Source organism: Porites lutea, chromosome 5 (genome assembly GCF_958299795.1).
Source record: "Porites lutea chromosome 5, jaPorLute2.1, whole genome shotgun sequence".
Classification (NCBI taxonomy): domain Eukaryota; kingdom Metazoa; phylum Cnidaria; class Anthozoa; order Scleractinia; family Poritidae; genus Porites; species Porites lutea.
In genome coordinates this window covers 9,895,418-9,922,645 of record NC_133205.1, presented here as the reverse complement: position 1 = coordinate 9,922,645, position 27,228 = coordinate 9,895,418, and the positions used below count along the sequence as shown (strand labels likewise).

General features: G+C 38.7%; 3 protein-coding genes across 3 annotated transcripts; 2 read left to right on the top strand and 1 right to left on the bottom strand.

The window, feature by feature from the left end:
• Positions 1 to 5,766: 5,766 nt before the first annotated feature.
• LOC140936330 (uncharacterized) lies at positions 5,767 to 7,265 on the top strand. Its single transcript, XM_073385785.1, has 2 exons — positions 5,767 to 5,813; positions 6,293 to 7,265. Exons 1-2 carry the CDS (start codon positions 5,767 to 5,769, stop codon positions 7,059 to 7,061), a joined length of 816 nt encoding a protein of 271 aa, XP_073241886.1. The 3' UTR covers positions 7,062 to 7,265.
• Positions 7,266 to 8,143: 878 nt separating this feature from the next.
• LOC140938935 (uncharacterized) lies at positions 8,144 to 9,489 on the bottom strand. Its single transcript, XM_073388467.1, has 2 exons — positions 8,826 to 9,489; positions 8,144 to 8,556 (listed from the first exon to the last, which is right to left on the bottom strand). Exons 1-2 carry the CDS (start codon positions 9,487 to 9,489, stop codon positions 8,144 to 8,146), a joined length of 1,077 nt encoding a protein of 358 aa, XP_073244568.1.
• Positions 9,490 to 17,859: 8,370 nt separating this feature from the next.
• LOC140938786 (uncharacterized) lies at positions 17,860 to 21,998 on the top strand. Its single transcript, XM_073388314.1, has 3 exons — positions 17,860 to 18,630; positions 19,044 to 19,241; positions 21,488 to 21,998. The coding sequence occupies exons 1-2, from the start codon at positions 18,066 to 18,068 to the stop codon at positions 19,223 to 19,225; spliced, it is 747 nt and encodes a 248-aa protein (XP_073244415.1). The 5' UTR covers positions 17,860 to 18,065; the 3' UTR covers positions 19,226 to 19,241; positions 21,488 to 21,998.
• The last annotated feature ends 5,230 nt before the right edge of the window (positions 21,999 to 27,228 follow it).

Sequence of the window (27,228 nt, the reverse complement as noted above, 5' to 3'; positions counted from 1 at the left end):
TTAATAGTGGCATCAAATGTTTATTTTAATATAACCTTGCTTTAGTGTGGTCACTTATGTAACAAATTAGATGCCCCTTTTTCTTTGATGACTTTAAGAGGCCAGAAAATAGGTTATCACTGTGACGAAACATACAGCAGAGTCATTTCTTTGGGCTAAGACAACTTCATGGCTAAAATAGTCAAAGCTTATCCAGGCACAAGAATTTCCCCACAAAATTTATTTTTTTATTCAACAAGGTAATATTTCAATTTAGAATATTTCCCAGAAAACCATGAGATTGGGAGTCTTGTCGTGAGTCCATGAGAAAAGTTAAAAAATCGTGAGACTCATGGCAGAATTGTGAGAGTTGGCAGGTCTGCCTCATATGACATTTTCTATTGAAACCTGTATGTAGTAGGAAGAAACTTTGTATTAAGTGGGCACTACAGCATTCGCTGAGGTGTCCGCTTAAATTATACAAGTTTCACTGTACATGTTTGACTCCATTTGCACTAACTATTGATGTGGAACGATATGAAATTGCTTCATGCATAACAGATGTACATGTTTGGAGCTGTATGTAAATCTTTATAATTTTTTTTGCTATTTATGAAAACTTAATGTAAGCTTATAGGTATTACAGAGAAATATCCTTTGCTTCAACAAGATGGTACAACCTTCAAGTGTTAAAAAAATATATATTCCTGGTGTAATTATTATAGATACATAGTGTTGAGGGAAGTCTTTGGTTTCCTTTTTCTTAAAACCGAAAAATAATTGACTTACATTGTGCCGGGGTAACCGAGTCGAGGTCATCTGTTTATATCAATATTAAGCGCACTCGAATGGACTGATCATTTTTACTGCTAATTTCTCCCATTAAACATCGGGGACAATGTTTTCCACTATTGCTGACCTACCCTTCTGCCAAGTTTGAATTTCCACACGAAACCGATTTTCTAAAACATGCGATGTTCATATGTGATCATGCAAATTTCTGCGACAAATATTCCACTTGAAAAAATTGGCTTAAACTGTTTACGAGGTAATTATCAATAGAATATAATACAATTAACTCTCCTTCTTGGAAAGAGCTGTTGCAACTATACTTTCCCTCTAACAGAAACTACTTTAAAGTCTACTTATCCCGAAAAGACAGCTTGAATAGGTGGTACTATTGGCATTATTGGAGATAACAGCAAAGTAATGAATACAATTGCATCAGTTCTGGGACTGTACCTTTAATAGCGGCTACGCTGGCACACTCGAATGGACTGATCATTTTTTCTGCTAATTTATCTTAATTAACTTCAGAGACAATGCTTTCCAATAGAAGTAACCCACCCTTATGCCAAGTTTCGATGTTCAACACCTCACCGATTTCGAGAAAATGCGATATTACTGTGCGAACATGCAAACTTTTGCGGCACATTATTCCACTCGAGGAAATTGACCAAAACTGTTTACAGCTCTCATACGCGTTATTTTTCGGATTAATACACATTTCACTCACCTTCTCGGAAAGAGATGTTGGAACTGCACTATCCTACCGTGACAAAAACCATTTTGGAGCGTCAATATCCAGGAAAACCAACTTTAAAAGTAACATTTGGAAATGGCAACGGCGCCATTTTCGAAAACTCCTCGAAGTTGCGCGCTTCTCTCTTCGTGACGTCACGATGGCCAAGATCGTCCGGACAAACAAACTACCAAGTTCACCACCCCCCGCTGGTCCGCCCGCGCGGACTCTCCAGGTAGGGGAATACCGCTGAATGAAGTTTATTGCGTTTGTTTTCAGTTGTTTGTTGACGGCTTTATATTCTCGCTGAAAAAGTGAGCTTAACTAAAATATGAAAGAGTTATCCTCTATTCTAACGACAGACTCGTCACCCACGCCCGCCTATCGAGACCATCCAAGTATCCAGTGAACGAATTATGCCTGTGAGTTCCACTAGGAACATCGGAGTCGTCTTCGATCAAGAAATGACTCTTGTCGAACACGTCATTACTATATGAAAAACTTGTTTTCTTTATCTTAGAAATATAGCTAAAATAAGAGACAGTCTCTCACAAAAAGACACTGAAATCTTAGTTCATGCTTTTATTTCCTCTAAATTAGATAGTCGTAATTCATTACTCTATGGCCTTGATCTCTGATTGATCGTCTACAAGCTGTCCAAAACTATGCTGCACGCCTTGGAACTCGTTCCAGGAAACATGATCACATCACGCCAATTCTCGAACAGTTACACTGGCTTCCCATGCGCAGCCGTATCAAATACATGATACTTCTGTTAACCTTTTAAGCCTTACATGGGTTATCACCTTCCTATATAACAGAAATGTTGCAACCCTACAGACCATCAAGAAGCTTAAGATGACAATACCATCAGCAAAGTTGAAGAAATATGGCTGTAGATCATTCTCATTTGCCGCACCTACAATTTGGAACTCAGAAGCCATAAGTAATCATGATGACATTTCAAAATTTAAAACTTCTATAAAGACTTTCTTATTCAAAGAACATTTTAATTAAAATTCTATAAGAATAATGTATATAGTGTAAATATTGCGATAAGAATTTTAAGTTTTAATCTTTAATTTAAACTTTTAAATAAGAATTTTTAACTTGTATTTTTATATATTTGCGTTTTATTATTGATGTAAATTCTTTAATCTACAAAATTTTCGGTTTGAAATATTCAGTTGTAAAGCGCCATGAGCCTACGGATATGGCGCTATAGAAATCCTTATTATTATTATTCTCAGCAATGCACTGCACAACACCTGAACACGTACCGCACAGTTTGCATGAGTATGGCGTTATACCCCCCCCCCCCCAAAAAAAAAAAAAAAAATTCAAGCTTTTGTATGCAACATTGTTGTTTTGAATTAATGCTCGCTTTGCCAATCCAATATTTGACTTCTATAATTCAACATTGTACATTCACTATTCAACATTCATGTCTCAAAATCCAATATTCAACTTCTTTAATTCAACATTGCGCATTGACAGTTCAACGTCTATATTTCAAATACTATTTACATGCAACATTCGTTTGTGTGTTTTATCTGTGTAGCATCGACCAAAAAATGTCATTATTGACACCCTTTTTCAGACCTGGCGTCTAAGAAATAATGTCATCATTACTTAGATTAGAACAGCAACAAAAAAGATTTCTTTAAATTCAGTTCGAATTTGCATATTTTTCTTTCTTTCTTAGTCATTTTTAACAGAAATGATAAATACGTTCATACACTCCCGTAGTTCCCTCGAAAACCATGCCCGATTCCAGACAAAAATAGGCAAGGGCTATACCTGTTTTCAGACCAAAATGTCGCAAAACCTCTACCCTTTTGGGCGGCACATATATATGGCTTATATAAAGGGGTACCGACCCGGGATATAAGCCAGGATTTTACGGTATTTTGAGTCCACAAGTTTTTGCACAGCGGCATACCATCTCGAGGTCGGCTCACTCAAGCGTGAAGTTCAATGTCCAAACAAGAAGGTTGCATTGCGCTGCAAGCATGTCGCACTCTGCACCATAACACACACACGCACACCAGGCATCAACGTTGCAGTGAAATAGAAGAATGTCGCATGTAAGTGAAGGAAAGTTGGATTTACCCTTTCGTTCGCGACGAAGTAAAACAAGGAATTTTGGGTTGTTGTAGGCCTGGTAGCAAACTTGGAGAGTAGAGAGTTACGACGTATTGAATACCAATAGAGAGCGCTTCTCCCCGAGCACCCGAGAGCATCAGCAACTGGTGATGTTGAAGGGATAATAGCGCTAAAACGTGAAATGCTTGGAGAGATCTTTGATGTCAAACAATTTCTGGATGTACAACCGAAAATTCTTAGTGAATTCAAGAAACGAATTGACCCAGATCTGGAATTTTTTTAATGGACAGGAGCTAATGAATGCTACAGAGACTTTGATCTTCCTTCCTTCCAGACTTGATCGAATCAGTTTGTCATGTTATTGGTCGTCTGTCAGTTAACCCGTGATGGTATTGGCTATGAAGACCCGTAATCAGTAATTGGTGCGTTTCGATCCGTCTATTGTGTGTCTCATTGTCAGTTCTCCAGTCGTTCTCTCGTAGTTAGTTTTGCTTGATCTCGTCAATAAGTCGTTTGCACGGCGCTGGTAACTGTTGGCTACGATTCAGTGGCGTTTGTTCTAAGTTAGTAAACCAGCTTTCTAAAGTAAGACGTTGATAGTAGTCTGTAGAATACGTTATACATGTTGCAGAGTCCCAGTCAATTTGATGTTTCGTCTGTAAATGGTGCTCAGCAATGTGATTGTTGACGTCACAATTCCTCGTCGCTCGTTTGTGTTCGGTCAGTCGCGTGCTTAGGTTTCTGCCGGTTTCACCATTGTAAGAAGCCTGGCAGTCGCAGCATTTGATCTTGTATACTGCTCCCTGTCTGTCCTCCGGTTTGTCTTTGTCCTTGACATTAGTAAGCAGTCGCCGGAAAGTGGTTATCGGTTTGTGTGCAACACGTATATTGCAAGGTTGTAATATACGTGCAATAGTTTCAGAGGTGCCTCTGATGTACGGTAGAGTCGCTGTCGTAACAGGGCCAGAGTTGGTCTGAGTGTTGGAATCAGTTTTACTGTGAGTGTTCCGTCTAACAAAGTCCGTGTTGTAATTGTTCTTACTACAGACGTTGTTAAGATAATCAGTCTCGTCTTGTAGGCAGGCTCTTGTGGCTTTCCTGAGCGGAGACAGAGCTCCCAAAGCTGCGTTTTACTTCGGACATCTAATGCATGGAAGCCCTGTTCTTCGCACAGGTTATTACGCAGTTTCGAAAGAAGATCAGCCTGGCGATGTTTTGAAGGATTATTTGTCTGAAGGAGGGTATGTTCTCTCGAAAGATTTGGTTGCAAAGTTCATACCGGTAAGCCAAACTTCTTTCGCTGACTTTGCAAACTAGTGACGCCTCCAGATCATTTACTATAATTGGGAATGAGTCTTTTCCTTGATTATTTGTTGTGTTTGTTTTTTTTTTTTATACTCAATTGATGGCTTTCTCACTCTCATTGATTCTGTTGGTATGTTTCCTGTGAGTTCCATGCCTTTTAAGCCCTCTGCCATCTCTTTAGTGTTAATACCACAGTTGTTGGCAATATTGCCAAAACACCTCTTATGAATATTCATTTGGCATTCTGAACACTGCATTCCTTGTTTCCAGTGACCGTAAAGAAGAGAGCCACAGTGATCGCAGAACGTTGGTCTTTTGTAATTGTGTTCTACAAATCTGTGAGGCAGACTGTGGCTGACCTTCCAATTGCATTCAGGCCATCACCTGGAAGAACATCTTAAACACTTAAACAATGGGACATCACCTCCGAATGACAGTCTCTGAACCACACAAGTGCAGGTTTGGCATTGATACCCTTGTTTCTTAAAAACACCCCAAATGAATTCCCTGCAATGGCAACAGTATATTGGCGTCCTATCCGTCGGTTCGATAATAGGGAGCTTAAGATAAGGACGTTTTCGACGCGACGGCGACGTATAGACCGATTAGGATTGGGGCGAGTTTAACTGCGCATGCGATTTCCAACATTCCCGCCGTCGCCCTCACGTCGGCGACGTCAGTTTGGGGATTTTGCCGTCGCAGTGAAAACGTGAGTATTTATACCGCTATTTCTTTCCTTGTATTCTTCATTCCTTGCTTTTTTTTCAGTTTCTTTATTAGCACAACCCACCTGGGGATGTGCCAAGTAACACTAGCGGCTTTTTGTGCTCTCTTCACAGATAAAACTCAGGAAAATGACCGAAGACTCTGAAGCTAGTTCAGTGAAGACAAAACAATCTAAGTAAGTCTGTAAAGATAAATAAGCTGTTACGTTCAACGAATTCTCTCTTGTAAAACAATTATATATATAATATATTTTACTGACTCCAATACATTTTTTTATTTCTTAGTAACATATTGAATCCGAATTTTCTTAGGCGATAAAGAATTTTGGAGTTCTGGAGGCTGCTAAAAAGTGCAGAGATAAATATTTTGTTCTGAATTTTTTCACACTTAGCCAACAAATCCACTACATAGCTCATCGATATGTAAATGTACTCTTAAGGCTTGTATAACCACACTTGAAATATTTCTTCGATGAAGTGCTGTGAATTTAGAGCAATAATTTATGTGGATACGTACAGTGCGTATTAAACAGAACAATTTCATCCAGCAAATATTCAATAAATCAATACAAGGACTCAGTCTGGAAGAGGAAAACTACTGTTTCCACCGTTTTTGAAATAAAGTGCTAAAATAAACTTTAATTCCCTCTTTCAGCACAATGGAGTGGACAAATCAACATGATACATTATTTTTGAGAGAGGTCAGGGGATCAGATCTTTTTGAAACCAGAAAGGGGAGCCCGGAGAGAGGAAAATTGTGGGATGAGATTGCCACAAGACTCAATAACCTCACCCAATGCAAATTCAATGTGAACAAAAGGTTGTTGAGAGATAGGCTCAATCTTCTAATGTCCAAATTCAAAGCAAAAAATAGGGAAGAAGAAAGAGCAAGTGGCATTAGTCCAGAAATACAAGAGATAGATACTCTGCTGGAGGAGCTGTGTGAAAAAGAGGAAGAAGCTAAAAATAAGCCTTCAACTGGCAACAAAAAGCAAAGCCTTCAGAAAGAGAAGGCAACTGCTGAAGAAATGCGGTACAAGGCAATGGAAACCATGGGAGAAACTCAAAAACGAGTGGAGAAAACAAATGGAGTGGTTCCAGTAAAGAAAAGCAGGAAAAGTACAGGAGATGCTATTGGATACTTGCAAAAGAAAGCAGAAGAAGAGGTGGCATTAAAAAGAGAAGAAATTGAAATAAGAAAGCAGGAAGAGGCAAGAGGATCTCGTATATCAGAGCAGCAAACAAAAATGCAGCAAGATATGCTAAAGATTATTCAGCAACAACAAGAAGAACAGCATAGACAGCAGCAAAGAAACCAACAGCAAACACTACAGTTTATGCAGTCTATGTTAAACCAGCAGCAGCAGCAATCACAGGCTATGTTAGCTTTGATTGAGAGGTTGGCTCCCAAGGAAAAGCGTTAACATTTTTTATTGCAACTTCTCTTTTTCAACTATGGCACCATTGTAATTTTTCTCTTGTTAGTGACATAATTTTGCATTCAACTGTTCTTTTAACTCCATTTCTGCTAGAGTGGTAGTTGATTGTTGAGTTATCATTATCATAATCACATTTTTTTTTAGTTTCATTGATCCAGTTTGAATTTAGCTGTATTATGCATGTGTCAATCAGGTGATTACCCTATAAGAATACAGGCTATAAAAATATGTCATGTATTAAATTGAGTCAAGTGATTATTGAAAGCCCTGACTACCTTGCAAAATATAAATTTGATTTGATTTTTTGAACTGACAAAAATTATTGTATTGTGAAAAGGTTTATTTCTTCAATACTTACATTTGTGTAAACAATGTATAAGTTGTTAAACTTGATATTAGAGATGCCTCAACTTTGAAAGTACTTGCCTTTATCAGCATTAAACTGGGCCCAGTTGTTCAAATGGCGGAAGTGCTCCTCCTCTAAAGAAATCGTTATAGTGATTTATGTGCTGGATAACACTATCTGACTTTTGAACAACTGAGCATTGAACTAAATGGCATGCCATTTGTTGTATAAGTGGATGCAAATAGTAACAACTGCTTTTATTTTTTGTGGAACAATATGTCTGCTTTGTATAATACAATGTATGATCTTTTATAGGTTGTGCTGTTTCCCAAAGCAGGGGGGGGGGGGGGGGTGGGGTGGGCGGGGAGGTTTTAGTCTAGATTAGGGAAACCAGGAATTGCCACTAAAAATAAAAATCAAATCGACAAGTTTGAATTTACGCAACTTAGCCGAAAAGCTACTCTAGGATAGTGGCAAGGGGATTTTGGGAAGTTAAGTCTAGTAGAAGGTAGCAAAATTCAGCTGAACTAGCTCTGGTATAGGTTAAGGGTTCCAGGGTCCCAGCAGGACACCCCCACACAAAAAATCCTAAAGTACCACCACCACCTCCCCCCACCCCCCAGGGCTGATTCTGGGAGGAAAGTGTTAACCAGTTGTGTGACTATCGCTGCTTCAGTGTATATTCAGGCAGTAACCGAATAAATATAGCGAATGTTTAAAGTCACCTGAAATACTCCTGGAGGCTTGGGGGGTCTAATTCAAAAAATTCTGAGGTTTGATTACCATATAGGCATGTTAGGGCATTTCGCATGAGAGCACATACGACATATGTTTTACCAATATTACTTAAGCCAACTTTTAGGTTCTTTTTAAAATCAAGGAATTTAAAATAGTTTAAAATGTCTCCAAATAGCCACTCCACTGACACTCGAACAGAGCTCATGGATCCATTGAACATCTCCATCTGAGGTGTGAGAGCAGCACCTTGGAATGGTCCTTGCAGGTGAACCCTGAGGGGATATGCAGGATCCCCATATATGCATAGAGGCTGACCCCCTGTCGAAAATGCATGGCGTTCCAAGTCATGCAAGAGACCAGATTCTGCCAGCATACCTGCATCATGCCTTTTGCCCTCTGGAAGAAGAAGTTAAAAGTATTAGGTTTGTTTCATGGAATATCATTGTTTTTCATCATGCAACGCTTCTGTAAAATGGTGTCATGAGATCAACCTTTCATTGCCCTGATCTCTAAAGGCGTTTGTCGTAGATTATACTATAAGACAGACACTTGAAGGGGGAAACAACTACCCTCCGAAACCATGTTTGTACCTTTTCCGTTTGAGTTGCTATTTTCATAAATCTGACATTTAGTTATAAGTAAGAGCAAGTTAAAAAGATCTTTACCTACGGGGCCGTAAAGGTTTGCGATCAATCCATTCGGTAAGGCAACAGATTGGAATTTAATGGCGTGCACCCGTTTATGACCATTATACATCATCCTCTGGTGCTCGTCTGGTCTGGCTATAGGTCTCACAGTGCCATCAACAAAGCCAAAACAGTTCTGGAGAGCAGCCCCTTTAGCGTGAACTGATCGAGCATAAGTATCCAATGCAGGTGGGTTAAGCAGTGCGTCATTCCACCGAGTTATGCGATGTCCATGGATGGTGTAAATATAATCAATCACATGATTTGTGACCATGGATAGCACCGGTACTGGTTTGCCGAAACGAGGTACCATGTCGCCAAATCTACAAGGATAGGCAAGCCGTCTTAGGAGTATGCAAAGGCCTTCCATTCCACTTACTATGCTTCCCTGGCGTAGTTTGAAGGATGGTGGGATCTGCAAGGCTTCTGCCAGAGTCTGAAGGTCTTTTTTCTCAAACCTAAATTCGGCCTTACACTCTGCCTCACTCATGTTGTTCAGGTCAAAGCAAGTGTACTCGTAGTAAGGAAAACTTGGATTTCTCGACGGAAACATTTCGTAAAGGAGAACGAAATCTTCATCGTTGATCAAATTAGCATCGTAGTAAAGAATGAGAAGTTGTCGAAAATCTTCAAATGCGGCCATGCTACAAACAAAAGCGATTGAATCTCAGAAAGTACAGCCGATGTACTCGACGAAGTCTCGGACGCCGTCATGAGAATCTTAAGCAAATTAATTTTGGCGCGAGAACGGCAACCTCTGGCCCAGTCCACCTGGGCTGTCACGTCGCCTTCACCGCGAAAACGTCCGCATCTTAAGCTCTCTAATCTTTATCTTCAAAGAGCCCGTAAACCCCACCATGTTGTTGTACAGTCTGTTAACAGAAATGTTTTGTAATCTCAAAAATCTTCGAATTGCTCTGGTTCTTCGAATAAACCAATATTACCGTATTGAGGAATTACAATGTAAATATTCTTTGATATCAATATAACAAATAAAATACAATAGCTGTATTGATTCTCCTCAAACGGGTTTGGTAGAACCAGTTTTTCCGTGTTCTAAAACACGGTAACTTCTAAATAATAACGAATGATCAATTATAAAAAAGAGGAAACGTCTTAATATTCCCTTAGCCTATTCAATATCATTTTATCAGATCAGCAACAACAACAAGAAAGACAGCAGTGATTTCTTACGGTATTTCGGAATAAGTTCCGAATGTTTGCATTTCCTATACCCGAAACATTTCTTGGTTTTATTGTCTCCTATAAAAGAGAGAAATGATATATTACTTTCCTTTATGGGACAGCATATCATGTCAACTGTGTCAATAGTTCATAGCAGCATCAATGATCTACAAATAACCGGAACAATACTGCTATAAAAAACTTCGCAGAAGTAATCAATGATTTTAAAGTACGTTCATGTTTCTTGAAAATTAAATAAATGTTTGAGTTTGACCAAAAAACACACCCAAGACAATCGGCCACTTTACCAGTCATTCTTTAAGAAAGTGAACTTTGATGTTGTAGAAAATAATATATAGATTTAGCCAGGGCTAAAAGCGAAGCTCCCATTAATGAATTGAAATTTAAATCAAACAACAAACTTGCAATCCACAAATCAGTTAACTTAAGGGCACATATGTGACTTTTTAGGGAAAGCTAAGGCTAAGTGATTTTAGAGTGAAAAAAAATCTTACATCGAATTGATAGCCTTATATATACACCCAAAGACTACTAACAATCAATAAAAGAAATGTAATTCGGTGAAACATTTACAGAGACAACCATTTTCATTCACGAAGACAAGTATTAAAGCGTCTCTAAAAATCCTGAGTCTTTAAGCTTAAGCTTAAACCTTTTACCGGGCTTCCTGGTGTTTACTATTTTCAAAGATGAACTCGAGGCACGAAAATCGCTCAAAGCTTTATCTTTCTACAGCCAAAATTATAATTAAATACTCTTCGGAACGTTTTTTCTTTCTATTTGCGGAGGGAAAATATCGACTAAAGGCTTTTTAAAGCTCTGACTAAGCTTATATCAAACCTCAAACTAGATCAGATCATTGTCTCAGATCTTAATACAAACGTGCTTAAACTAGCCTCATAAACTGCGCTCGACTTCACGAAATTAGATATAAAAAAACAAACACATAGACTGTACATGTATACAATAATTACTCAGGCTTACCATTCGAGATGCAGCTCCTGAAAGCTATCAAGTAAGGCCAGAATCGCTTTAGGGACTTTTCAACCCGCATCCAGCAAGGTGAAAAACTAAAACGATGTCATCCGAAATCGGATTTCCAACTTTGACGAGCGGCGCATTTCTGAACCAAAAATTCAATAAGCAAACCAGCCATGAATAACAGAAGACTGTTGATAGCAGCTGTATTTCGTTTTATGCATCCAGTGGAAAAAGACAGTAAAAAACATCACAAGTTGCCAAAAACTCAGTCAGCTTCAGCTGTCAAAGTAAACAAGTTTCAAGATGCTGTATAAATTTTCTGCATGAACCCACCTGTCAAATTTTGACCAATCAGAGCATAAAAATTGGACGGTCGTAGAGCGTGATCAACGCGTGACTATGGTGAGAAAAGTGAAAAGCCTCTGTCTTCCCTGCTCGTATTTTTAAATGACTGGCTGAATTTTCGCGTCCGAGATCAGTTTGAAATGAAAATGTTAATAGCGCGGGGCCATAGTGACATTAACACAACACTTTCTGTCATCATGTCATTATTTTGCTGCCGTTCTCTTTGCCTTTGTATTTCTCTTTCGCGTTGCCTTTGTCTGTTCATTCTAGCTCTGTCTCGTTCTGCTTGCCGGCGTTTTTCACTATAATTTTCTCTCCTTCTTCTCGCCCTGACTCTTTCTACTTGCAGACTTTCTTCGCTAAAATTTTGTCTTCTTCTTCTACTTCTAACGCGCTCTCTTTGGCGATCGTCTTCGCTTGCCCTACGCATGTTGACCCTTGCTCTCTGCCGTTCACCTTCTCTTTGCTCTCTGCTTAAAACCTGTCGTCTACACGCTAAAATCTCTCTGCTGTTGTTTGTTGAAATAATAGCTTTCGTAAGTTGGAATAAAAAGTTATAAAGGCTCTGTCGAAAAATCTTTTCGCTAAGTTGCTTTGGAATTTAATTTTTTCAACACCAGTTGCGCGATATAATTGCGCGACGTTGCGCCATGCGATTTCCCGCCAAAAAATCTCTACTTTCCCCTACCCCAAGAGTCCATGAGGACTACTTTCCACTACTCGGAAAGTCCGTACGGTCGGATGTACGCTGACGTCATAACCAAAAGTTCTCGGATGGACAGTTTACCAAATTATCTTAGTTATGGTGCTCCGCTCGCGCGCGCTTCGCGCGCGCAAGGAGCTCCGCTAAGAGGACGACAATAACAAAATAAAAACTCACCAAGTCAAATATTACCGAAAAAAAACCACATCTGCCCTTGCGTGTCGTCAATCAATTTGATTAAAATGTGACTGGATGACAAAAAGAGCTTTATTTATTGAAATATGAACAGATTAGTGGACACAAAAGGTCATTTAAGGCTTCTTAAGCGAATGCTGGCCTGTTATTAACGCCACGGTAGATTTTGACCAAAGAGAATCGAATGAGATACAGGATCAAATATTTTCAAGGTCTGAGATAATCTGAAATAAGTCAGGCAAGTATAACTTTTGCCGTAAAATTAAAGTTAATTAGAAACGAAACTGAGAACCACAAAGCTTTTCAAAAACAAATCTCTCTATTAATTAACTTTGCAAGATGTTCAATTTAGTTGGTGCCGCGTAGAGTCCTCTCATTATTTGGCAGACATCATCGAATACAAGACGTCGATAAGGGATTACAAACACAGAAAGTCGCGCAGACGTCGATAAAAAGACTTTAAACGTCGGAATTCACGTGTTAAATTCTGACAACTAAAACCAGTTACAAAACAACTTGCAACAATGCACCTTACTTGGGCTCAGATGACCTGTCCGTGATCTTAGAACAACTTTGAATGGAGGGGAGGAAGGTGTACCTCATAGATGTTACTAGCAGCGATTGTAAATAAGTAAGAAAGCCAGTTTTTCGTCGAATCAAGTGTGGCGACATTTTATTGTAGCTACTAATTAAAAATGATTATTTTATAACTGCAATTTCTTGAAGCTATGTCATCTAAACTAGTCAGGAAAATGTCAAAGCCGGTATATTATCAAACCATTGACGCACATAATCTTTATATAATCAAACTCTTCGCACAGAAACTATATCCTGATGAGCTTAAAAAATAGCACTTACTCCTACAATATTTGAAGGAAGTGATAACGACGATTTTTTTAATTACAGACACATGTTTCTTTCTTAATTCATGTTTCAGCAACTGAATTCCAGAGCACTGACACATGAATCACTTCAAATGGTTTTAGCAAGGAGCGTTCGAACAAAGTAGCAATTACAGATCTTACAACAAAGATTTCCACAAGCAATAGACAATGAGTATTCAATTAATGTCCAAGAGGATTATTTTTAGATCTTCAAACTTCGATCCAGGCTTAATCTTCATGTACTATATATAGTCCAAATGCTTGATGATAAGTGGAGTTACATGACGTTCGCCAAGTGCAAAGTTTCATCTAAGCCTTAACATTAAATTTGTTGTTGTTTTTTTTTTCATTTATTTGCGTTTTAAATACGTATATGAGCTAAATTCGTATCGACCCTTAATTGGTACTTACCCATGTTTTAACGATAATCTGCCAGGTTATTTGACTAATTATACATCTGTTAGTTAATCCGATATTGTCAGCAAAGCTAATATCCTTTTATTTTACGAACTGTCCAATTAAGGATAAATTTGGATAGTTTCAGATAGGACTTTCCTTTTCAAGTAGGCAAACTGTTCAATTTAAGAGAAAAAGGACAGCTGGTCTGAGCCAATCAAATGCCAGTGAATAGGCAATGCAAACTAGCCAATCAACGCAAAGTCCCCGTGACAAAGCGCCAAAAAAATGTCTCGTTGGCTTACGGCGGTTCGAAAGCGAACACTCCTGGCTTCTTGTCTGGGCCATTTAAAAGGAAAATGTAAGACCAAATTGATGAAAGTTTGCATTAGAAACAATCGCGGTGAAATAGACGAATGTCGTATGTAAGCGAAGGAAAGTTGGATTTAAAATATGCATGGCCTTTCGTTTACGACGAAGTAAAACAAGGAATGATTGTGATGCTACACACAAAAACAAAAACACACAAACGAATGTTGCATGTGAATAGTATTTGAAATATGGACGTTGAATTGTCAGTGCGCAATGTTGAATTAAAGAAGTTTAATGTTGGATTTTGCAACATGAATGTTGAATAGCGAATGTACAATGTTGGATAATATACAAGTCAAATATTGGATTAGCAAAGCGGGCATTAATTAATTCAAAACAACAATGCTGCATACAAAATCTTGAATTTTGGCGAGAATATAACGCCCTACAGTTTTATTAATAGGGATGTGAAGATTTTTCTTTTTGGCTTAAAATTCATATTAGTTTAAATTTGATAGCTTTTATCATGAGAGTATAGAAACGGAGGCTTCGCTTTTAGCCCTGGCTAAATGTATTTGGTATATACCCCGGAGTAGTCAATCGATAAAAATCGGTATCGATAAAAATCGATAGCAATCAAGTGATTTTTATCGATTGATAACGGAAATTGATGAAAATCGATAAACTAAATTGCTGTATCAAATCGATGTTATCGATATTTCATGATTTAAACGATTTATAACTGTAAGTCCGACATTGTTCTTTTTGGCATAAGTTAAATAGTACAGCTGAGAAAACACGTCCACGAGTAACAACTGATCAACAAACATGAAAATACGAAATGTGGAAACTATTACAGACACAAGATTCTCTCTAAACCGTGACCCTTTTGTACATAAGAACAAAAACGGTTTGGTTTAATTACATTCGCAGTTCTCGCAGGCAAGTACCACGAGAAATACAACCTTAGATAAAAGATTTCTCAGCCTGAATTTCAGACATTCTCTAGAGTCGAAGAGATGCCTGAAATTCAGGATAAAAGATTTCTCTAGATAGCTTTTCACCGTTTTCCGTTGTCAATCAATAAAATCACTTGATCGCTAACGATTTTTATGGATTTCGATTTTTATCTATTGGCTACTCCGGGAAGTAACTACACGCGGAACTGATGTTATTTTGAAAGGGTGGCAGATCTAAATCGTGAAAAAACTAGGCGCCTACAAACCTGGCCAATATCGGCCATCAGACACACATGTCAGAAGAAGTCTTAAAAGAGGGTTTTAAAAAAAGGGAATAAATTGTTTGATCCTTCGACTCTCAATTGCAACTCAATTGTCAACAAATTCACTGTTTGCACCTGAAATCAGTTTTCATTTTTGGATGAACGGAAGAGCAGGTGGCTTCTGATATAAATCGAATTTTCGGGGGGTAGTCCGTTGAAATTCGGGGGGGGGGGGTGGTTATGAAAGAAAAGGGAGTCTCCTTTTTTCATATCTCCAGAGGTTGGCATCTCTGCCATTGAGACCCACTTATGACAGTAAATAGTTGTTCGCGTATTGAATGAATATTGTACAGCGCTTCTTTTTTTTTTTCCATTTTTTTTCTGTCGGTGGGACCTACAATCACAGACAAAAGTAGTTGGGAAGGCTGTACAACTTAACAGGAGTCCATTTTAATCCTGAAAAAAGAGAGTTTTCTCTTTTGCTAAATATCCCCCGTGCCCCCTTTTCAATGTTGGGATATAACAGAACAATTACGCGCACAAACATTAACGTTTTGATCAACATTGGGCCAGGGGCGGGGGGAGGAAGGAAAAAAAGAGGTAAAAAAGGCAACTTTCCCAACACTTTTGACGATGATTGTAGTTTGTAGGCCACGCCTTCCCAGCGGAGACCGTGGAAACTGGGGATAAGAATCGTGACGACTTTCATTGTATGCAAATGAGCTCGTGATGAGCATGCGGTGTATTTTCGGCGATGACTGGAATTGACCACTCCAGAAAATACCATAACATACCATAATGCTCTTTTGGGGAGACTGGGTCGACCATGTGCGAGTGAAGACGTGGATGTTTCACTCCCGTGAACTTTTTATCCTTTCTTAAAAATTTTAGTCCTTTAACCTAGTCTATGGCTCAAAGTTGTAAACGGAAATCGAAGGCAATTGTTAGTATCAGCTCTGATAGCGATATTTGCTCTCCAGAAGGAAAATTTGCTCTAGATATTTGCTCTCCAGAAGGAAAAAAGGCTTGCAACAGTCCTCATTCGGAACCGAACATTGGCGTAGTATTTAGCGAGGACGATCAAGTTCTGGAGGCCCTGAACATGACAGAAAAAATCGCGACATAACTGGAACGGATCTTCGAAATGCTCGCAGGAGTAGAAAGAAGGTTATAGAATCTAGAAGGTATATTTGAACGTTTCTCCGCTTTGGAGAAGTCGGTTAATAATCTCGAAACCGAGCTGAATAAGATTGGCGAGAAGACAAGAAAATTGGAAGGCGAAGTTAACGACCTCAGCAAGTCAATGGAATTCGCAAACGCTGAAATTGAAGACCTAAAGAAGAATGATAAAGAAAAAGAAGTCAAAATCAAGGAACTTGAGGACAAAATATTGTACCAAGAGGTGTACAACAAGCGAGAAAACCTAAGATTCTTCGGTTTTCCAGAATCTGCTGATGGAGCTGAGAATACGCATGAAGTTGTACGAAAATTCCTTAGCGACGAATTGGAGATGGAAAACGCAGCAGATATTGAATTCCAGCGAGCTCACAGAATAGGAAAGAAGAAGAGGGTCGAAACTAGACCGGTGATTGTTCGTTTTTTGAGATTTCCAGAACGTGATCATGATCTGGTCTTTCGAAGAGTACGCGAGCTGGCGGATGATATCGATATTAAGGTCTACGCAGATTTTCCTAAAGAAATAAACGAAAGAAGAAAAAAGCAGTGTCCACGTCTCACAAAAGCAAGAGAGGAGGGAAAGAATGCTTTCTTTAGCAAACCAGAACCCGATAAATTGTTTATCGATGGACGATTTGTTCCCTTATAGACAAATCTAGGTGTTTTTTTTTGGACCTAGTTTATTGTATTTGACTTTGTTTATGCTTTTCATCAGTCTGTTTTTGTAACGGGAGTGTCATGTGTAGGTTAGAACAATTGGGTGTAGTTGAAACGATTGTCGCAAGCTCTGTGGCAGCGTCTTATAGGTAATAATTACCTCGCTGCCTTTTTTCGCTCTTTCTTAAAACTTCGTTTTGTAATGTATTCTTTGTTTGTTTGTTTTTCTTTGTTTTATTTGTCCTTTTGTCTTTTCCTTTATTGTTTTTTGTTTTGTGAGTATTTGTGCGTTTTGTGTGTATTGTCTACCTACGTGTTGTGTGTTTTTGCTCCTCAGTTGTTACCTCTTTTCAATTTTTTGTACCACTGCGGTGAAAATTATTTGTATGCGCATACTTTTTTTTCCTAGTCCCATTCATGAAAGAACTTTTTGATTTTAAATTACTTTCTCTTAATGTGCGAGGGATTCGATCCGCCAGGAAAAGGAAAACCCTTTTTACCTGGCTAAATGAACGGAGGTATGATATTATCTTCCTTCAAGAGACCTGTAGCACTGTTGACGTTGAAGACATTTAGACAGTGGGGGAAGAGACGAGGTCTGAGACCTAGAAACGATGTTTTCACAACTTGCAAAGCGGTCACCCCGCGTGGTGGTCAGCGGATAATTGAAGAACTTTTCCCACAGTAAATATTTTTAGACTTTTTAGAAGCAAGAAGCGAACCGGCAGAGGAAATCAGAAAAGTTAAAAATTGAAAAAAATGATATCATACATCTTTGTCTTTCGGTACTGAAACTGCGGGGGAAACCGTGTTAGATCTTAACCAACAACAATGCGCTCGATCGATTTATAGGTTACATCGTTTTTGCCGGGTAAGGATAACTTGATGCTGATAAAAATTACTGGAGAAAGTGTCAAATTTATCGGAAGCAAATGTATTTTCCGCTGTTATTCCAAGTAATTAGTCGCAGTTGTTTTCGTTTCACACCTGCCGCACCCACTATTGTGCATTCTGTTTTGCATTGATGTCCTGATTGGCCAGTTATTAGTATTTATACTCTCCGTTGTCTCTTAAGTACCATTCACGCTCGCGGTTCCATACAGTTTATTACCTTTCTGGTTTGTGTTTTAACTGTTCGTGTGATGCCCAACGATCAAAAAGAGAGCGAAGGTTCGTCCGTACCGGCTGAAGTTGGCCAAACTTCAGGTGATAGTGGAGGCAACTCAGCAGCCGTTGATCAAGTCTTTTCCATGTTTAAGGATTTCCTTGAGAAAAAGTTAGAAGATAAAGGAAAGCAAATCGAACAAAGGAGTAAGTTAGATAAAGAAGTTGTACAGCTAAAGTTCAAAGGTAACCAGAAGCAATTTGAGCTTAATGCCGAATTAGATGCCATTTTTGAAAGCATTGAAACTGAAAGTGAAAGCATCGAGCCAAATTTGTCGCAGATCAAGAAACTTTCCCAAGAAGGTAGGCAACGTATTCGAAAGCGACAGAAGCTGATAAAAATCGCTGATAAAAGTAGGGACGGCTGGCAGGTTGTAGCCGAGTACGAGTCGGACGAGCTTGCATCCGGCTCCGAAGATGAAAAGCGTCTTAAGAAGGCAAGAGAAGCGGCGAGCCGTAAGAGACGTCAAAAGGAACAACTCTCCAGCGATCGTGGAAAGAAACCAAGAATTGCTTTGGGCGCTGATAATCAGCTTTTTCGTGGTAAGAAAAAGGAGCCTCCTCTTTACTTTGTATATTCATACGTGTTTCGGATCTGCTTGCGCATCCTACCATATTTCTCGTGTGATTTGTTTGTATTACGGGAATTTAAGGGTAAAATGATTTACGTTCGTTTGAGCGAAGCGAATTAGAACGTAAATGTATTTTCCGCTGTTATTCCAAGTAATTAGTCGCAGTTGTTTTCGTTTCACACCTGCCGCACCCACTATTGTGCATTCTGTTTTGCATTGATGTCCTGATTGGCCAGTTATTAGTATTTATACTCTCCGTTGTCTCTTGAGTACCATTCACGCTCGCGGTTCCATACAGTTTATTACCTTTCTGGTTTATGCCCCCCACCCCCACCCCTCCCCCTTCCGTTTATTACAGGTTTCGTCATTGCTGTTATCTTTCAGGCCGTAGAGACGCTTCTGGCGACTTCCTTCGCTGTTTCAAATGCGGCAAATTTGGACACTGGGCCAAGGACTGTAGATCCATGTTCTGGCCGGGAAGTTACCAGTCCCCTAGCTACAATTCTTGCCCTGGAATCTCCTACAACAAGCCGACCGCAGCCAAATCAACTCAACCAAAGCAATGAAGATGACTTGGCGCAGGTAGATCAAATTACACAGAATTACGAACTTGAAAGCGGACATTCATTAAGTGTTAAGGGTAATCTGAAGAATAATTTAGGTTTCTGGAGATTTATAGGTGCTCCGGATTTTATTTTGTCTATTATTGAAAACGGCTACAGGCTGCCGTTCATCAGTTTTCCGTTGGCCGTAAAGCTAGGAAATAATAAGTCAGCTCGACTTCATGCTGATTTCGTGGACCAAGCCGTTCTTGAGCTTGTTAACTCTGGTCGGGTGCGTATCGTTAATGAGCAGCCCTTTGTTGTAAATCCCTTGTCAGTTTCTATACAGCCATGCGGTAAAAAGAGGTTAATTCTTGATTTGCGCCATGTCAATAAGTCATTAATTAAGCAAAGTGTTAAGTACGAGGACTGGAAAATTGCTATGGCTTATTTTGCGAAAGACGCGTACATGTTTTCCTTTGATTTAAAAAGCGGTTATCACCATATCGACATTGCGCATGAGCACCAAACTTTTCTGGGGTTTTCATGGCGGGCGTCTGATTCCGTTAATGAAGTATTTTATGTTTTCACTGTGCTCCCGTTCGGTCTTTCCTCTGCCCCTTATGTTTTCACAAAGGTTTTGAAGCCTTTAGAAAAGTATTGGAGAATACAGGGTCTTTGTATAGCCATCTTCTTGGACGATGGTTGGGCGATTGTTCAGGATAGAGAAAGTTGTCGCATTAAGGCCCTAGCTGTAAGGGGGGACTTGTATAACGCGGGTTTTGTCGTTAACGAAGACAAATCGGTATGGGAACCCACCCAAGTATTGGACTGGTTGGGTATAACCTGGAATTCTGCACTGGGTACTTTAAAAATTGTAGAAAGAAGAATTCTTAAGATTATCAGTACAATTGATCATATTATTGAAGTCGATTTCAAAGTGTCTGCGCGAGAGTTGGCCTCCTTCACAGGTCAAATTATTTCTACCGGGCCTGTAGTTGGTAACATTGGCAGGATAATGACCAGACATTGTGTCTTGTCCACCTTGTGCAAAGATAACTGGGATTCTATATTCCGTCTCGACGATTACTGTAAGGAAGAACTGTATTTTTGGAAGGAAAATATGGTTAATATCAACCCTAGGTATTGCTTTGTAAGTAAAGATCCTAGTTATTTTATATATTCGGATGCCAGTGCTACCGGAGGTGGAGCATTTATTGACTTTAACAATGATTTTGTGTGCCACAAAATGTGGTCGGAGAACGAGAGAGTTCAAAGTTCAACGTGGAGGGAGTTGTCTGTTATTGAGTTTTCATTGCAATCATTTGCTTCAGTGTTGGAAGGATCACACGTTAAGTGGTTTACTGATAGCCAAGCAGCTGCTAAGATTGTTGAAGTGGGCAGCATGAAATTAGGTTTGCATAAGATGGCCCGAAGGATTTTTGATATTTGTATTCGATCGGGGATTCATTTAGAAGTGCAATGGATCCCTCGCACTTCGAATCAGCAAGCTGATTATATAAGTCGTTTAATTGATACTGATGATTGGCAAATTACTGAAGAATTTTTTCTTTTTCTTGATGGTCGGTGGGGCCCGCATAGTGTTGATTGTTTTGCCAATTATTATAATCACAAGCTCCCCAAATACTTTTCGAGGTTTTGGAACCCCAACACTTCGGGTGTTGATTTTTTCTTTCAGTCTCTTCGAGGAGAAAATTGCCTAGTAGTCCCTCCAGTTGGTATCGTCCCACGTGTATTGCATTATTTGAAATCTCAGCGGGCCGTTGGTACGCTCGTTGTACCTCTTTGGCCTTCGGCTCACTTTTGGCCTTTAATTACACATAAGTATAGTAGTTATCTTGTGGCTCACAGTATTCATATCGGGAATGAGGTTCTAACCCGCGGAAGAAACCTTAATTCGCTCTTAGGGTCTGATCTTTTCACAGGAAATATTATTGCCTTTAGATTGAAATTTACTGAGTAATTTATTGGATGGTGTGTCCATTAGCCTAATGATTATTCACATTTGGTGGCGCTGGCCAAAGCAATATGTTGTTTATTTATGTGGCACTGGCCTAATTAATAGTTTGTCATTTCATGTGGCGCTGTCTTTAACAGCGTATAGTTGATTTATGTTGCGCTGGCCCAATCAATGGTTTTTGATTTACGGGACACTGGTCCATTCAATAGTTTATCGTCTTATGTGGCACTGGCCCCAACATTGATCGATTTTTATACGGCTCTTTTTTGTTCTTTTATTATATATGTTTGTTCTTGTCTTTCCAGGTAATCTTATCAAGTAATTCCTGGAAAGGCTTTCAACAATTTTCTTCAATCAACGTTTATGAGGTTTTAGAAGTTATGTTGAAGTCCAGGGCGGATACAACTACTAAAGCCTACGTTCGCGTTATTAGAAAGTTCTTGGAGTGGTCTAAAGGTAGACATTTCAACATAGAGTTACCCTTTCCCCTTAGTGTTGTTTCCCTATATTTATTTGAAGTTCAGCAGTCTTGCACCTCTAGTTCCTCAGTAATTTTAGCCCATGCTGCCCTTAAATGGCTACATTCTTTTGTCCCTAGTTTGGATCGTAATCCTTTGGATAGTGAATTTTGCAGGAATATTATCGAATCTGCTAAACGCCAGAAATCACAGCCAGTAGTGAAAAAGAAGCCTATTACCACAGAAATCATAAGGAGTATTTTAGATATTCATAACAGGAAAGATGCTAATTTAAAGAATCTTCGTATCGCTGCGTTATGCTCTTTAGCTTTTGCAGGATTTTTTCGTTATGACGAATTATGCAATATTGTTCCTGAGCATATTGAATTTCACAGCGACTGTATAAGAATCTTTGTACCTCGTAGTAAGACAGATGTTTATAGGGAAGGGAATTTCGTCTTTATTAGTGCATCCAGGTCTAAGTACTGTCCTGTTGGTGTTTTACAACGGTATTTAGATTTATCTGGTATTGACTTATGTAGTTCTCTCCCTTTATTTAGACCGCTTGTTTTTCACCGTAGTAGTTCTAGCTATACTCTGAGAAGTGGAAAGATTTCTTATACTACTTGTAGAGATATCTTAAGGGATACCTTAAGTCAGCTGGGCCTCAACCCTAATGATTATGGTCTTCATAGTTTAAGGTCCGGTGGTATTACATCTGCGGTACGTAATAGTAGTAACTCGATTCCAGAAAGACTTCTTAAAATACATGGTAGATGGAAATCTGATTCTGCCAAGGACATGAATGTTGAAGAAAGCCTTGAAAACAGGTTACAAGTAACTAAGTATTTAGGTTTGTAATGCATTATCGAGCTTATATTAATTTCTCCAAACAGTAGTGTGTAAAAAAAAAAAAAAAAATTGTAAAAACAACAACAACAACAACAGCTTTGTAATTTCTTTTTTCTGCAGTTCGCTCTGTATTAGTAACTATCTATCTTATAATAAACTGTTTTGGATCTGCTTGCGCATCCTACCATATTTCTCGTGTGATTTGTTTGTATTACGGGAATTTAAGGGTAAAATGATTTACGTTCGTTTGAGCGAAGCGAATTAGAACGTAAGTATATTCAGAGAGCTTTATAAATATGAGCTTACAGCTCTACAATCATAACTGAATAAACATTCACACTTCATAACATTTCACTTCGTTTATTACGATCAGTCAACACCTTGAATCCAAAGTAAAAATTCAAAACGATCCTAATAAACAAATCAGAACTACTATTGAAAGCTCTGTACCTGAAGCGACTTTAACTTTCCTAAGGTTTGCAGCAAAACACTGCTTGATAGCTCAACTCTTCGGCGGTTCTCATCAGCTGTACGGAGCTATATTTTGCATATTCCAAACTCTGTAGAGAGAAATTGTTTAACAGAAAAAGAAAACCACACACTATGTCTGAAAAGCGACATAAAATCAATAAATTTGCGAATTACCAAAATATAATAGTGAGAAACAGTCCCGCCTTCGACCGCCATGTTTTTGTTTTTTCTCAAGACCGTTGAACTATGGATTTTGACGTAATGCGCATGATCAGTACACAAATCCGCTGGCAAGACCTTTGCTGATCGCTTTGCAAGTTGTGAGAACATCGTTTGGATTTCATTTAAGAGAATGTATGGGAAGTAGCTTTCCCCCCCCCCCCCCCTCCCCTGCATTTGGAGAACACAATGGAGAGGTAAGCTCTTTTTTGCACACGGCTCTTATCATAGTTGTGGGGTGATGATTCTAGTGAGAAGTGACTTAGATTTTAATCCAAGAACTATTAGTTGTGATGACAAGGGCCGCTCCATTATAATTGAAGCTGAGGTCCAAGGTTCGCCATTTTTGTTTGTAAATATTTATGCTCCAAACAAGGTTCAAGAGCAATGTCGTTTTTTTGTTAAGTTAAACAAAAATATTGAAGACCGCGTCGTTAATGAAGAGCTTAGAATTATTCTCGGGGGAGACTTTAATGTATCACTCGACTCTGATCTTGCAATTGACTGTTCCGGTGGTAGACCTTTTAGAAAAGATTCTGTAAAACACATACAAGACTTATGCCTGGATTTTGATTTGGTTGACATTTGGCGCATACGAAATCCGGACTCTAAACGCTTTACGTGACGTCAAAGAAATCCTTTCATTCAAAGAAGACTTGATTATTGGCTGATTAGCGATGTATGCCAAGACGACATTGAGAAGTCCGATATCATTCCTTCGATAAATTCAGACCATTCGGCAATTTTCCTCCATTTTAACAGCATAGACAAACCACAACACGGCCCCTCTTTCTGGAAGTTTAATGCTAGTCTTGTGAATGACGACGACTTTGTTGCACTGATAAATGAAAGTGTGCCTTTGTAGTTAGAGGAGTTCAAAGACGTTAGAGATAAAAGGCTGTTGTGGGATTTAATTAAGTACAGGATTAGACAAATAACAATAAAGTACAGCAAAGAAAAAGCACGTGAAAGGAGAAGAAAGATCTCTGATATTGAGGCTTCTTTGAAGATTTCGGAAGAGAGATGCGGTAGTTCAACAACTCCTGATAACCAGAAAGAGATTGAATTGTTAAAAATGGAATATGATTTTATCTATGAACAGATAGCAAAAGGTGCTATAATCCGATCGAAAGCCACTTGGTATGAAAAAGGAGAAAAAAGCAATAAGTTCTTTTTAAACCTCGAAACACATAAGAAAGCTAAGAGTTCTGTCCGTAAGGTTTTTGACGATAATGGAGTTCTAATCACGGATCCTAAAAAAATATTACAAGAAATTCAAAATTTTTATTCTAATCTTTGTGAGCGTGACCCTCTTAGCCCATCTGAACACACGTTAAACTCTTTTTTAAATAATCCTGAAATGTCAAAACTCTCTGATACTGATGTTCAAATTTGCGAGGGAAATTTAACGGTTGAAGAGTGTTACAAAAGTCTTCAGCTGTTTGAAAGTAGCAAGTCACCAGGCAATGACGGACTAACAGTCGAATTTTACAGGGCTTTTTGGGGCCTCTTAGGACAGCTATTAGTAGACAGCTTAAACTACTCTTATGATCATGGTGAGCTCTCAAACTCTCAGAAAAAAGCCATTATTACCCTAATAGAAAAGAAGGACAAAGACAAAAGGGACTTATCAAACTGGAGACCGATTTCGCTTATTAATGTTGATGTTAAAATCGGTTCAAAAGCCATTGCCAAGAGATTGGAGAATGTTTTACCAAACATCATACATTTCAATCAATCTGCATATGTGAAGGGTAGGACCATTTTTGACGCGGTCAGAACCATAGAGGACGTTATGGAATTTTCAAAGAGATACAGTATTGACGGAAGAATGGTTTGTATAGATTTTAAAAAGGCTTTTGACACAGTTAGTAGGGACTTCTTATTTCGAACTTTATCCGTTTTTGGTTTTGGACCATCTTTTATTCAATGGATCCACACTTTTTACAAGAATGTCTCTAGTTGTGTCTTAAATAATGGCTTGCAACTTCATCCTTTGCATTTGAAAGAGGAGTAAGACAGGGAAACCCTCTCTCTGCTTACTTATTTATTATAGCATTAGAAGTTTTATGTGTTAACATACGTAACAGTAATGACATTCGTGGTATTAAAGTCGATAATGAAGAGATCAAATTAAGTCTTTTCGCAGATGACCTGACTGGGTTTTTAAAGGATGACTTCTCTCTAACAAACTTTCTTAAACTTATAGAAGATTATGGAACTTGCTCTGGCCTAAAGGTTAACCACGAAAAGACAGAGAGTTGCTACTAGGTAACCTGGCCTGTACCGTACAAGAAGCCGCTCTGAACAACATAAAAATTAAACGATCAGCTAAAATCTTAGAAGTACATTTTACCTATGACATTCACACAAAACAAAAGCTAAACATCAATGAATTAATCAGCTCCATCCAACTTAAGCTACGAATCTGGAAGTGGAGGGATTTGACTAACGTAGGGGGAATTCAAATTGTCAAAACCTTTCACTTATCCCTATCTTCTTATATCGCACGAGCTTGATATCATTGGATAAAGAATTTGTAAAAGAAGCGAACAAAATTATCTTTGATTTTGTATGGAAAGGAAAGGATAAAGTTAAACGTTCTGTACTTATCAGTGATATCGAAGATGGAGGACTTAAAGCCCCACATTTAAATTCCATAATTGAAACACAAAGAATAGTTTGCTGCAAATCTGAAACCTGTTGGTGGTAAATTAGTCTTATGTTGCGACTTTCATTTGAAGAAATTGACTATCAAATTGCCAGCCTTTTATGAAGAATGCTTAAAATCTTTTGCAAAGTGCTCTGCGGTAAATAATATAATTTAAATATACAGGATTTAAATGGAAAAGACCCGTCAAAAGTTATCGTATGGAACAACAAATTTATTTGTGTTGGTGACAAGTCTGTGTATTTTCGAAATCTCGCTGAGAAAGGGATCTTTCGAGTGGGTGATTTAATTTCGAATAAACATGAACTTATAATCAAAAGCGAGTTGAGAGTCTTGAACCTTTCGCCGTTGGATGCCTTTAGGCTTGTCTCTTTAACTGGTTCACGATAATGCGCATGCGCGCCGTTTGTCGGGTCAACACTAAATTCGAAATCGCCATTACCGGTACAATCATTGACAATCCTTCGTTTTATTCGGACATCCGTCGCTTTGCTTGGTCTAGTTATACTTCGGTAGTGGTGATTAACGTGTGGTTGTGTCGTTTGACTGGTTACGTTTTAAGAAGACGCAAAAAATAATGTTTTGATCATGGAGGTTCAGAAGAGTATCGTGGCCGTCCGGCAACAGGACGTTCTCAAGAGTCTTTGGAGATAGAGAAGCTTATAGCCTATCGATCTGGTATGGTTCTAGGGGTAGTGTGTGGCTTACGAAAAGTATACACGACACTTGGAAAGTGGTTAAAGGCATGAGTTCGTTCAACTTTGATTTGATTTTTGACTCCGACCTGTAGTTATACCGCAACAGGCGCGCGATCTTCACCGATCTGGTACACTTGAAATGTTCCTTGTATCTTTGCTTTACGATCGTATATGTTTAAGAATTGATGTTCTTAAAATAAATTATTGCCTGAATATTCTGTTTATAATCTAGTTTCTTTATGTGTGCTACTCGATAACATTTGTTTTGCGGAACACTGACCCGATGCAACGCGAATGAATTTGTTCACTTGCGGATAAGCATTTGAAATTTATGCTCAATTAAGGATAATCTTTATACTCATACGTTGTGCGTTTTTGTCACCGGTTATTTGCTATTTGTAGGTATTTCTGGATTTATATAAGGCGAACTGAGAGAACAGTAATAAGATGTCTGTTTACAAATTTTGTTTGCCGATCGGTGACTGCTTTGTTAGCGTGGGTACGACCTCGTAAAAATACACGTTGGTAAATGTTTGTTTCAAAGCAGGACACGGCTGTAAATCTTATTCTTCTCGGCTGCAACATATATCTGAGGAGTAGCAAAGAATAAACTTGAATTATAGGGATAAATAAAATCAAACCAAATGCCCGGAAATACTCTCGCGTCGCGAACAATT

Coding starts and splice junctions, on each gene's coding strand:
- LOC140936330 (XM_073385785.1), top strand. CDS start 5,767: ATGACCGAAGACTCTGAAGCTAGTTCAGTGAAGACAAAACAATCTAA. Junction 5,814..6,292: donor GTGAAGACAAAACAATCTAA/GTAAGTCTGTAA, acceptor TCCCTCTTTCAG/CACAATGGAGTGGACAAATC.
- LOC140938935 (XM_073388467.1), bottom strand. CDS start 9,489: ATGGCCGCATTTGAAGATTTTCGACAACTTCTCATTCTTTACTACGAT. Junction 8,557..8,825: donor AAACCTTTACGGCCCCGTAG/GTAAAGATCTTT, acceptor TTCTTCTTCCAG/AGGGCAAAAGGCATGATGCA.
- LOC140938786 (XM_073388314.1), top strand. CDS start 18,066: ATGCCCAACGATCAAAAAGAGAGCGAAGGTTCGTCCGTACCGGCTGAA. Junction 18,631..19,043: donor TGATAATCAGCTTTTTCGTG/GTAAGAAAAAGG, acceptor GTTATCTTTCAG/GCCGTAGAGACGCTTCTGGC.